Source organism: Dermacentor silvarum, chromosome 1 (genome assembly GCF_013339745.2).
Source record: "Dermacentor silvarum isolate Dsil-2018 chromosome 1, BIME_Dsil_1.4, whole genome shotgun sequence".
Taxonomy (NCBI): Eukaryota; Metazoa; Arthropoda; class Arachnida; order Ixodida; family Ixodidae; genus Dermacentor; species Dermacentor silvarum.
Window position 1 is genome coordinate 27,377,635 of NC_051154.1, and position 12,726 is coordinate 27,390,360.

A 12,726-nucleotide genomic window follows, 5' to 3' on the forward strand; every position below is an offset into this window, starting at 1 on the left:
GGGAAGTGAGTGCGAGTGAGTGCCTGTTGACTGTGAGTGGAAGTGATTGCCGGTGAGTGCGAGTGGAGGTGAGTGTGAGTGGAAGTGATTGCGAGTGAGTGCCTGTGACTGTGAGTGAAGTGAGTGCCGGTGAGTGCGAGTGGAGGTGAGTGTGAGTGGAAGTGAGTGCGAGTGAGTGCCTGTGACTGTGAGTGGAAGTGAGTGCCGGTGAGAGTGCGAGTGGAGGTGAGTGTGAGTGGAAGTGAGTGCGAGTGAGTGCCTGTGACTGTGAGTGGAAGTGAGTGCCGGTGAGTGCGAGTGGAGGTGAGTGTGAGTGGAAGTGAGTGCGAGTGAGTGCCTGTGACTGTGAGTGGAAGTGAGTGCCGGTGAGTGCGAGTGGAGGTGAGTGTGAGTGGAAGTGAGTGCGAGTGAGTGCCTGTGACTGTGAGTGGAAGTGAGTGCCGGTGAGTGCGAGTGGAGGTGAGTGTGAGTGGAAGTGAGTGCGAGTGAGTGCCTGTGACTGTGAGTGGAAGGAGTGCCGGTGAGTGCGAGTGGAGGTGAGTGTGAGTGAAGTGAGTGCGAGTGAGTGCCTGTGACTGTGAGTGGAAGTGAGTGCCGGTGAGTGCGAGTGGAGGTGAGTGTGAGTGGAAGTGAGTGCGAGTGAGTGCCTGTGACTGTGAGTGGAAGTGAGTGCCGGTGAGTGCGAGTGGAGGTGAGTGTGAGTGGAAGTGAGTGCGAGTGAGTGCCTGTGACTGTGAGTGGAAGTGAGTGCCGGTGAGTGCGAGTGGAGGTGAGTGTGAGTGGAAGTGAGTGCGAGTGAGTGCCTGTGACTGTGAGTGGAAGTGAGTGCCGGTGAGTGCGAGTGGAGGTGAGTGTGAGTGGAAGTGAGTGCGAGTGAGTGCCTGTGACTGTGAGTGGAAGTGAGTGCCGTGAGCTGCGAGTGGAGGTAAGGAGGGTGCTTGAGTGGAAGTGAGTGCGGTGAGTGCCTTGGACTGTGAGTGGAAGTGAGGCCGGAGTGGAGTGCTGTGCACTGTACTAGCACACGTAGGCATAAGTCGGCGCACTCGCTCATGAGTGCACTCACTCAGTTGAGAGTGCGAGTGAGTGCGTGAGTGCAGTGAGTGCGAGTTGAGTGCCTGTGAGAGTGCGTGAGTGCGGTGAGTGCGAGTGAGTGCCAGTGAGTGTGAGTGGAGGTGAGTGCGAGTACGAGTGAGTGCCAGTGAGTGTGAGTGCAGGTGAGTGCGAGTGCGAGTGAGTGCCAGTGAGTGTGAGTGCAGAAGTTAGTGCGAGTACGAGTGAGTGCCTGTGAGTGGTTAGTGTGAGTGCAGGTGAGTGCCAGTGCGAGTGAGTGCCGAGTGAGTGCCTGATTGACTGTGAGTGGGTGAGTGCCGAGTGCGAGTGCGAGTGGAGGTGAGTGAGTGTGAGTGCGAGTGAGTGCCTGTGATTGTGAGTGGAGGTGAGTGCGAGTGAGTGCGAGTGGAAGTGAGTGCGAGTGAGTGCCAGTGAATGTGAGTGCAGGTGAGTGTGAGTGAGTGGAAGTGAGTGAGTGCCAGTGAGCGTGAGTGGAGCTGAGAGCCAGTTAGTGTGGGTGGAAATGAGAGCCAGTGAGTGGAGGTGAGTGCCAGTGAGTGTGAGTGGAGGTGAGAGCCAATGAGCGGAGTGGAAGTGAGTGTGAACGTGGTGAGTGCCTGTGAGTGTGAGTGGAGATCAGTGTGAACGTGACTGAGTGCACAGTAAATGTTTTTATACCCAAAAGGGTGTAAAAATGGTGTATTCTCATTTTAGCACCCTTGAGTAAACTTTTTAACACCCTTCTGCCATTATTTTGCAATACTACACCCTATCAGTAGGGTGCGTACATCTTTAACACCCTCCAATTGGCACCAAGGGTGTTTATTTATGCTCAAGAAGGGTGTAAGTGACACACAAATATGTATATGTACACATGTGTACGCATGGATCTTTTGCAAAGGCTATATATAACATGCCCAGAGCAGTAGTGATAATAAAGTCGCTTTATTCAGTAATGCAGTATTCAAGACAATTCATGTCAAGTGTATATATATCCTATATTATTAAACTCCATATGTACTTATTGCAATCGGCTAGCTTTTATTTTCAATTTAAAGAGCATGCGGTAATTACAAAAGTCAAGTCGGCTTGTACGCAAAATGTACCCAGTAAGTGCGAATTTGGTGAGCGACACAAGTTTTTAAAATATTCCTTCTAAAAGAGCTTGCAATGATCTTCTCCTTTCTATTTTTCGAGAAAGACTTTCTGGTACATGTATCAGGAACAACAATGCATTATGCCACACTTTGTAGGTGTATATTTTGCGAGGCTTGTGCCGCTGACAGTATTTCTGTCAGATGGCTAAACTTCCCATATTGTCTGGCTTCAATTTTGAAATAACAATATGCCCTATCAAAATGTTAATGAAAAAGTAGTAGTTTAATGGATATTAGTCTTCCTGAAATATACGTTTCATGGCCACGACCATTAATTATTTATGGTCGCGGCTTTGAACTGTATCACTTGTTATCTTCATGGTGCTGTTTTTTTTTTCTCTTTATATCCCTGGTGAAATGCCTAGTATGTACAGAGTAAGTTCGACAGATATTCCCTTTTAATAATCGTGTTAGCCAACATGAACATGATTCTACAAGAGTCCACCTTCTGTTCTAGCTTTTAGTCACAGAACTATGCAAATTACCATTAAGTTGAATACATTTTTATTCCTTTTTCACTGTTTATGTACTTGAGTACATTGCAAACAAAGAACAACAAATTATTGGACAATAGCACTACAATAGAGAATTTGTTTTCACCAGTATCATTTTATCATATTAAATAAATACACACTCCAACTACAAAACACAGAAACCACCAGTAATCCCAAGGAGCAGACAAATCAAACTACAACCATGCAACTTTAAAAAAGTTCTGGGTGAAAAAAGCCAAGCTTGCCATTTGACATGAATAAATTAACAATTCGTGAGGCAAACGCAGTCAATATATGTTTAGAACAAGGAATGGCGCGCGCTTATAACACGGTGTCCCATGTGCTTATGTATGTACAGTGGCTCTGTTGCAAACTCTGAAAATGAGGTTATAACTTTGTACTTATCAGTTGTGCTAACAACAAACACATGGAAGTGTTCATCGAAGCGAACCGTCTCAAGTAGCTCTAGCATGATCAAAAGAACTTTGTCCACATAAAACAGTCCACAAACATGCACAAACTCAGGCAAGCTGTCATCTGGAACATTAAGGACAAGGCTTCATCCTACTCGGTATGATCTGCCATACACAGTCACACAATTTGCACTGAAGGAATTAGTGCACTGCAGGTCATGTTGCGAGATAAACTCTTTAACACAGCAAGGCAGGTGCTCATACAGCACAGACCGACAACCACTTGTAACTGGCATGCTTTTGTCATCTCCAGAAATAAAATAAAAACACTGACAGAACTGATGTCGCATGGCAAGAGTGTGCGAAACGCGTTTCCAATTGTGAGCTTTACGTAAAATATTTTTAAAGTATTGGTGTTCTGCCTCAAAACGCATCGCCCAGATGTCAACTAGTGGTCCAAATTTCTCAATACAAGACGGGTAATGAATGAGGTAATGCATCTTGCAAGTAAATGAAGACGATGGAAACAGTGTCCTAAGCTCTATACAAAAAAGGTGGATTTTTCGCTGCAAGTAAGCTATGTACGAGACTGGGATTTTGTGGCTCATGATGATGTCCACGATTTCTCGAAGAACTAAGTAGAGTTGGCAGACTTCGCTCCCCGCTGGTACAAGATCACCCACAAAAAGAGAAAGGTGGCGAAATAGGGCAAAAACTTGCGATGCAGAACCCTTAATGGTAGTTTTTCCATAAAGAAAATCCTTAGAAAATGCACCTGGTTTGTTCCTTGCGTCGCACGGATCGTAATTCCATTCATAAATCAATTTTTTAGCTGTCCGAGTGAAAAACAACCTTGTGAAATTAACGATGAAATAATGTGCTTCAATGTGAATGGTATAACACCTTCATGCAAGTCATGCATTAAATCTGGTGGCAAATGTTGAGATGGGTCAAAGCCCTGAAGTGCAAGCAGTGGGCTAGCGTCCTTGACACCATACAGTGATGCAGTTGGTAGCCCTGCCTTCAACATGTTTAAATGGTGTTGGTGACCTTCTGGCATTTGCATCACAAAGTCAGTTTCTAAATGCTTATAGTTGACCTCGTGGCGCAGTGCCAGGCAGAATCTACATATTCTCCCTTGATTGAAAGACGCCTTAAACCCACCAATTCTGTGGCTAGAAAGGTTATCACCAGTTAATATAAAAACAGACCCTTTCATTAGTCTTCCGTTTGTAACTATTCCATCGTTTTCTAATATGGCCAGATCATCCAGCAAAGGAGCAAGAACCTTGGTAAAGCCATATGTGCAAACATGCTTGTCTTTCACTAGAAGCACCAAGTTAATGCCTGAAAGTGCTGAGCGATATTGTACACCTAAGTTTAGCACAGAAAAGTACACAGCAGTTAACTTGTGCTTTCCCCGTTTGCTGCCTAGTGGGTTGCACACCTCGAATTAATCTGTGTACAACTGCAAGCAAATCTTTCTCTCATCACCAGCAAAGAAAGGATGCTTCTTAAAAGCACTACCATCAAACACTGAGCACATATGGTCAGGTATCCTGACATCACTGTTGAAGTCACCTGAGAGGTTAGGATGTTCCAGAATACACTTTAGCACATCACATAGTGGCCCATACTCCATAGTGTCCCGCTTTCCATTAGACTCTCCGAGCATTACAGTTCTCGGCTCAACAAGTGCGAAATGATTTTTCCAGTATGTGTAGCGGCCACATTCGGTCATCAGCCCGCGTAATTGGTCTTTGTATACTCCTCTTAGGCTGGACGATATTTCATCATTCAATTTGTCATCTTGCAAGACAGTTGTAACAAATGTGATGACGTCATTTGCTATTTCATTCAGTGTTGACTCTGGAAGACGTCTTACCTCCTTCCACTTTAAAAACATGATGGAAAGATGCCTTACATAGTCACTGGGAACATCAGTGGATTCACAAGGGGCACCTTCGTTGTCGATTTCTTCTTGTCCCTCCTGGGTACATAAGGTCCCTTCTGCTGCTCCCACACTGCTCTGAGCTGTTTCCACCGGCACATTTTCTTGAAGTTGCTGTTTCACTTCCAACGCTTCAGAGTGCTTGCGATACACATGTCTTTTGTATGAAACGAAGAACCTGAATGTCTGCATGCAAACTTGCAGGCCACACACCCAATTTTCTTCGTGGCCATGGGCTGAGTGCAGGTGCCTCAAGAGCAACTTCAGTGAGAATCTGTGGCAGCCACACCGTGGGCAGCGATAGTAGCGAATGCCTGGCATCTAAAAAAAGCCATGCCAGAATTACACCCAGTGTTACCCTTTGTTCTTATCTTGTATGGAAACAAGCAAGACAATGTACATGTCTCCCGTTATAAAAAAAAAACACTGAGCAGCTATGACATCCTTCTTTAACAGTGAAATTGAAACAATTTTTAATTACAATACATTATTTCCAAAGACAAAATTATGTCATTAGACAAAATTTACAAGTAAGAATTTCGTTTATGGAGAAATTTCTTCAAAATTATTCGTCTACTCTTATGTGCTGAGTGTGTGGGCACGTACGTTTGATATTCATGCGCCTCTGTCTTTCTCTCTTCCCCCTCCCGCAACGCCGAGTAGCTCCCTAGAGGAATTTACCTCAGTCCGACCTCTCTGCATTTCGTATCATTAAAGTTCTCTCTCTCTCTCTCTCTCTCTCTCTCTCTCTCTCTACGTTTTATATAAAAACACATGTCAGTACTTACCTTTGTCACAATTCCCTTCGACCGAAGGCAGCCTGTGCATGCGAGCCTGTAGGGCCAGGATTCACTTTTTGCAATAGTGAGCACACGACCTACAAGATCTGCACGTACCAGCGATCTTACGAATGCGCACAACAGGGAACAATTCCGTGCGTACAGCTACCGCCGCAGTACCACTTCAGGCGCCGAGGGCCTAGGAGCTGGATCGCGTATACATTGTCCGGTTGCATTGTCCCCACCCGATCGCGTATACACACTCATTCAGCCTCGCCATGTCATTCATTGCCTTTGAAAGCCGTGCCGTCTGAAACTTAAAAAAAAATAGATTCTGGAGTTTTACGTGCCAAAACACGATCTGGTTGTGAGGCACGCCGTAGTAGGGGACTCCGGATTAGTTTCGACCTCCGCGGACAGGGAGAGTTCTGGAGGTTGAATTGCCGGTTCCCCGCTTGCGACATGACACTGTACCAATATTGTTCCTTGGGTGCCCGTCATACCTTGCAACGCCAGTGCACAGCCGATGCGAAACCTTGAACGGAAGCATGCGAATCTTCACAATATGCTTGGGCATTCAAAAAAGCTCCGGCAACGTACGAGGCGCCGTAGGAAGAGCCACGTTTCTTAAAGCCTGGGGAAATTAATGCGCGCCTCCGAATAGCCTCGCTGCCAGAAACGTGAGACCCCGCACAGTACCTTGGCTGAAAGCTTCTCTGACAATTGTCGATAACCTTACAGACAGTGCCTCTTATTACGAAGCACAGATCAGCAAAGTAGGCGACAGTGTTTTGCCAAAGATGTATCTATGATATGAATTTCTTACTGCATATTAAAAACATATGCGTGTTATCTGATCAACACCAAAGCTCTTTCCGCCTCTCGGATGTCATGTGCGCTGTTGCTAAGTTACAAAACACTATTGATGAGTGCAAAATTAATAACACAACGTTTCTGAAGGAACATTCAGTTACGTAAACGTTAAAGAAAAGGAAGACGACAACACAGGCACAAAAAAGAAGGGAAAAAAGAAAGTTACTTTCAGAACGGAAAAGATGAAAAGTTTAGTTGTGGTGGTCACAACAACAAAAATAACGTAACTTTTCCTCATGTATTCTGTAATCTAAGTCGGAATTATGTATGCTGTGTGCATTGCGTATATTCTAGTAGTTGACTCAAACAAATATTTTCTTTCAGATTCTCATTATTTTGTTTATACACGAACGCCTTTCTACAATCCAAACATAGGTGAGGCTGCCACATTTGCAATGAACCGTTCAAAAAATCACGAGCCCTTCGCCTGTCGAGAAAATGGGGGTAAGCGAAGCCTGTGGCAAGACGATACTGTTGCAGGCGTTCCGCTTCGTTTGCCATAAACTCAGGGTCGGCGGCTCTTCGTTGACATTTGGCCTCAACATCGTGCTCCCGCCACTCGGGGTCCTCGGCTCTTCGCTGACGTACGCCTGCGCTTCGGAAGCCCTCGCGCTAGAATCGGCACGTCGACGACGAGCCCTTTCAGAGCGAGTTTGCAGCGCCGTTGCTCAAACGCAGCCTGCTCCTCGGCGGACCGCACCACGCGTGGCCTTCCCATCCGTGCGACGAAACTCATCTGAGGCGAGAGAATTAAGCCCGGCGTAGCGCTTGCCAACCACCTTTCGTTCCCTTTCCCTCCACGCGACACACTAAAGTACCCTGATTGGTAGAGCGCGTCACGTGATCCCGCGCCGGCGTAGCTTTCCCCGCACCTGCACTACTCTGGTAGCCGAGCTGAAATGTGCGGCGTCGGTAGGAGCCACACGTGATTTCTTTGTTTCCTTCTCTTTTTCTTTCTTTCCTCCCTTTCTTTCCTCTTTTCTTGCTGTCTTTCTTTCCTTCTTTCTTTCTTTTTTTTCTTTCTTTCTTGTCCCTGGCTCATACCCGCATATCCCTGGCTCATACGCGCGTTTCCAATGCGGGTATGCGCCACACGTGATTTTATTATCGTTAATCGTGACGGAACTGACGAGCATGTGATCTTATTGATGTTATGACCTATCAGTCATTTTAGTCATGCATTCCTACCCTTCCATGCCAATTTTCGTACATACCAAATAAACGAGACGCGATTTTTCGAAAGGTTTTCGATAGGGTTTTAGCGTAACACATCTGCCGCCGACACTTGTGAGGCAATACAAGCTTCGCTTGAAAATTAAGTCAGAGAAGTGCCGCATTCTTGTCCGATCCCACCTAGTGGGTACGAGCCATTTTGGAGACACGAAATGGGGAGCCCTTTCTAGAGTGGCTCGCCCAGCTGAAATTGAGTACTAGATAAAAGAATGCCCGAACGTGTAGAATAAAAGCGGGTCGGGCTCCGAAGCGTAGGCTTTTATTGCGATAGCAATTATATGGACACTCCAAAGCAGATTTCTGCCGTCGGCGTCGTCGTCGCCGTTGCCGTGAGGTTCCGTATGACGTCAGTGGAGATGAAATCGTCGCCGCGCGCCGAACACTGTATGTGCGAGTGAAAGGGCGCGAGGGACGCGCGCTTTCACAGGGAGTGAACGCACGGCGAAGAAAAAACGCGCGTTCTGCGCCGTGCTCCCTTAAGGGCTGCAGAAGTAGGCCTCTCTTTCCTCCTTTACAATCACCATATATGTAGAACAAACGCGCCTTCTTCCGACGCGCGAAAGGCCGTAGCGGGGAGGGGGGGGGGGTAGGGGGAGGAAAGGGAGGCGACGTTTAGCTGCGGCATCAAGTGCCTATTTATATCAGAGGCTCCGGCAACAGTCACCAACGCCGTACGCATTTTGTGCGAACGCGGGCAAAACGCCGACGGCGTCGACAACAGTTCTGCGTGTTGCCGGTGCTGCTGCATGTCCAAGGGTATACACCTGATAAAGCTACTATCATTACTCCGTATAGCTCTCTACAAATTTGCTATCGCAATTGATGCTTCGCCTTTCAGGTGAAACTGCGACAACTTTTTTCATATCAACCTTCGTTGGACTTTTAGTTCTCATTCACGTTGCAGTTCAGCTTTTCGTGTCAAACAACTACCGCGACACATTTATCCAACAACCTAGAAACGTAAAACAAACTTTATAGAGGCGAAAGCCTTATATGTCTCATGGTTCACTCGACCTTCCACGTCCTCGAGCGAAAACCGTATCGTCGAAGCAAAATCGTAAACTATGACTACTCGGTGTAGTAATTCCCTTAATACACCGACCCAGCATCGTGTCTTACCTATATGCAAACGCTCACGACAATCCTGATTGTGCGCCGGTCGAGCAAGCAACACATACGCAACAATTTTGATGATGCGCGGGTCACCGTTATCATCGTGTTAATTAAGATAAAGTTAATTCAGGCACTCAAACCCAAAACCTTCGGTGGGAGTCCAATCCTCGAGCTCATGTGAGAGTTAAACTCACCACCTCTGTCGTTAGGGCGAAGTTAATTAGAGGTTAATTGATAGAAAGTTAGGGCACTTGCACCCTCGACCTTTAGTTGTAGTCGAATCCACGACCTCTGGTGTTAATTAGAGCGAGGTTAATTAAGCCGCGGTTAATTATGGTAGCGTCAATTAAGGCACTCGAACCCGCGACCTTTGGTCAGGAAAAACAAGTAATAAGTAGTTACAACGCATCCGAATGAGAATGTCAAGTGATTTAATGAATCTCTCTTGAGCGCGCCGGCTTTCGCCTTCACCCTGTTTGGCGTATGCTAAAGTGACTCAATTTTTATGTTCACGATGATTCCTGCTAAAGTTCCAATGTGCAGATCGCATATCGGGCGCGGGAAGGCTAGAACAATGGTCGGCCGGCGGGCCACCACGTGGCCGACGTGATGTCACGTGACGCGCAGGCCGAAAAATACTTCGATGAGGTTTTCCTATTACACCGGATGTGTATCCTGCTACTCTCTGCGCACTCATCACTCCCAACGCACGTTGTATTGTATAAAAGAGCCATCTCATATAAAATATCAATATATTTAATGGATCAATGTCCGCTGCTATACCGGTCTGCGACGAAAGCCCGCCGCCCTTCCTTGTGAACTGGCTCCCCCTTTGCACAGCCACAAGCATCGGCTCCGCCAGCAGAACATGGCAACTGTGGTGCATCTAAATAAAACAAGTCATTTGAGGCCGCCAAAAAGTGGGCCCTTCGAGGGAAAACTTGATGTTTCCCTCGTCGGCTCTGGGAGCGCGAGGACCCTTGAATCCACCCGAACGATCTGGTCCGGCCAGACTGGTGGTGGAATGGGTGGCTCGCCGGGTGTGGTCCCTTCGAGGGAACACTTGCTGTTGTTTCCCTCGTCGGCTCTGGGAGCGCCAGGACCCTTGAAGCCACCCGAACGATCTGGCCCGTCCAGACGGTGGTGGTGGGATGGGTGGCTCGCCGGGTGTGGTCCCTTCGAGGGAACACTTGCTGTTGTTTCCCTCGTCGGCTCTGGGAGCGCGAGGACCCTTGAAGCCACCCGAACGATCTGGGCCGGCCAGACGGTGGTGGTGGGATGGGTGGCTCGCCGGGAGTTGGCCCTTCGAGGGAACACTTGCTGTTCTTTCCCTCGTCGGCTCTGGGAGCGCGAGGACCCTTGAAGCCACCCGAACGATCTGGGCCGGCCAGACGGTGGTGGTGGGATGGGTGGCTCGCCGGGTGTGGTCCCTTCGAGGGAACACTTGCTGTTGTTTCCCTCGTCGGCTCTGGGAGCGCGAGGTACCCTTGAAGCCACCCGAACGATCTGGGCCGGCCAGATGGTGGTGGTGGGATGGGTGGCTCGCCGGGTGTGGTCCCTTCGAGGGAACACTTGCTGTTGTTTCCCTCGTCGGCTCTGGGAGCGCGAGGACCCTTGAAGCCACCCGAACGATCTGGGCCGGCCAGATGGTGGTGGTGGGATGGGTGGCTCGCCGGAGTGTGGTCCCTTCGAGGGAACACTTGCTGTTGTTTCCCTCGTCGGCTCTGGGAGCGCGAGGACCCTTGAAGCCACCCGAACGATCTGGGCCGGCCAGATGGTGGTGGTGGGATGGGTGGCTCGCCGGGAGTTGGCCCTTCGAGGGAACACTTGCTGTTGTTTCCCTCGTCGGCTCTGGGAGCGCGAGGTCCCTTGAAGCCACCCGAACAATCTTGGCCGGCCAGACGGTGGTGGTGGGATGGGTGGCTCGCCGGGTGTGGTCCCTTCGAGGGAACACTTGCTGTTGTTTCCCTCGTCGGCTCTGGGAGCGCGAGGTCCCTTGAAGCCACTCGAACGATCTGGGCCGGCCAGATGGTGGTGGTGGGATGGGTGGCTCGCCGGGTGTGGTCCCTTCGAGGGAACACTTGCTGTTGTTTCCCTCGTCGGCTCTGGGAGCGCGAGGTCCCTTGAAGCCACTCGAACAATCTTGGCCGGCCAGACGGTAGTGGTGGGATGGGTGGCTCGCCGGTGGTGGGCCCTTCGAGGGAACACTTGCTGTTCTTTCCCTCGTCGGCTCTGGGAGCGCGAGGACCCTTGAATCCACCAGAACGATCTGGGCCGGCCAGATGGTGGTGGTGGGATGGGTGGCTCGCCGGGTGTGGTCCCTTCGAGGGAACACTTGCTGTTGTTTCCCTCGTCGGCTCTGGGAGCGCGAGGTCCCTTGAAGCCACTCGAACAATCTTGGCCGGCCAGACGGTAGTGGTGGGATGGGTGGCTCGCCGGTGGTGGGCCCTTCGAGGGAACACTTGCTGTTCTTTCCCTCGTCGGCTCTGGGAGCGCGAGGTCCCTTGAAGCCACCCGAACGATCTGGTACGGCCAGACTGGTGGTGGTGGATGGGTGGCTCGCCGGGTGTGGTCCCTTCGAGGGAACACTTGCTGTTGTTTCCCTCGTCGGCTCTGGGAGCGCGAGGTCCCTTGAAGCCACTCGAACAATCTTGGCCGGCCAGACGGTAGTGGTGGGATGGGTGGCTCGCCGGTGGTGGGCCCTTCGAGGGAACACTTGCTGTTCTTTCCCTCGTCGGCTCTGGGAGCGCGAGGTCCCTTGAAGCCACCCGAACGATCTGGTACGGCCAGACTGGCGGTGGAATGGGTGGCTCGCCGGGTGTGGTCCCTTCGAGGGAACACTTGCTGTTGTTTCCCTCGTCGGCTCTGGGAGCGCGAGGACCCTTGAAGCCACCCGAACGATCTGGGCCGGCCAGATGGTGGTGGTGGGATGGGTGGCTCGCCGGGTGTGGTCCCTTCGAGGGAACACTTGCTGTTGTTTCCCTCGTCGGCTCTGGGAGCGCGAGGTCCCTTGAAGCCACTCGAACAATCTTGGCCGGCCAGACGGTAGTGGTGGGATGGGTGGCTCGCCGGTGGTGGGCCCTTCGAGGGAACACTTGCTGTTCTTTCCCTCGTCGGCTCTGGGAGCGCGAGGACCCTTGAATCCACCAGAACGATCTGGTCCGGCCAGACTGGCGGTGGAATGGGTGGCTCGCCGGGTGTGGTCCCTTCGAGGGAACACTTGCTGTTTCCCTCGTCGGCTCTGGGAGCGCGAGGTCCCTTGAAGCCACCCGAACGATCTGGTACGGCCAGACTGGCGGTGGAATGGGTGGCTCGCCGGTGGTGGTTCCTTCGAGGGAACACTTGCTGTTGTTTCCCTCGTCGGCTCTGGGAGCGCGAGGACCCTTGAAGCCACCCGAACGATCTGGGCCGGCCAGACGGTGGTGGTGGGATGGGTGGCTCACCAGGAGTAGTCATGTGCATGCTGGCAGCTGCAGCAGTGACGGCTCCCTTGGTCAATATACTATCCGTTTTTGCCTGCGCGCTGGACCCACCGCATGCTCGCGATGCCTCGAATGGTCCTCCTCCCTGGAAGGGCCCGATGTAGACTGAACCCAGAGGGTGGTACCGCGGAAGCCACAGCATGCGCCTGCGGGTGGGCCGCGTGGCCCTGAGCGGCGGCAT

At 50.4% G+C, this 12,726-nt stretch overlaps 1 protein-coding gene and 1 pseudogene across 1 annotated transcript; both read right to left on the reverse strand.

Annotated features, from left to right (window-relative positions):
- Positions 1–3,265: 3,265 nt before the first annotated feature.
- On the reverse strand, positions 3,266–5,386 carry LOC125943214 (uncharacterized; annotated as a pseudogene).
- Positions 5,387–9,963: 4,577 nt separating this feature from the next.
- LOC119441996 (proline-rich protein 36-like) lies at positions 9,964–12,726 on the reverse strand. Its single transcript, XM_037707076.1, has one exon. The coding sequence runs from the start codon at positions 12,724–12,726 to the stop codon at positions 9,964–9,966; it is 2,763 nt and encodes a 920-aa protein (XP_037563004.1).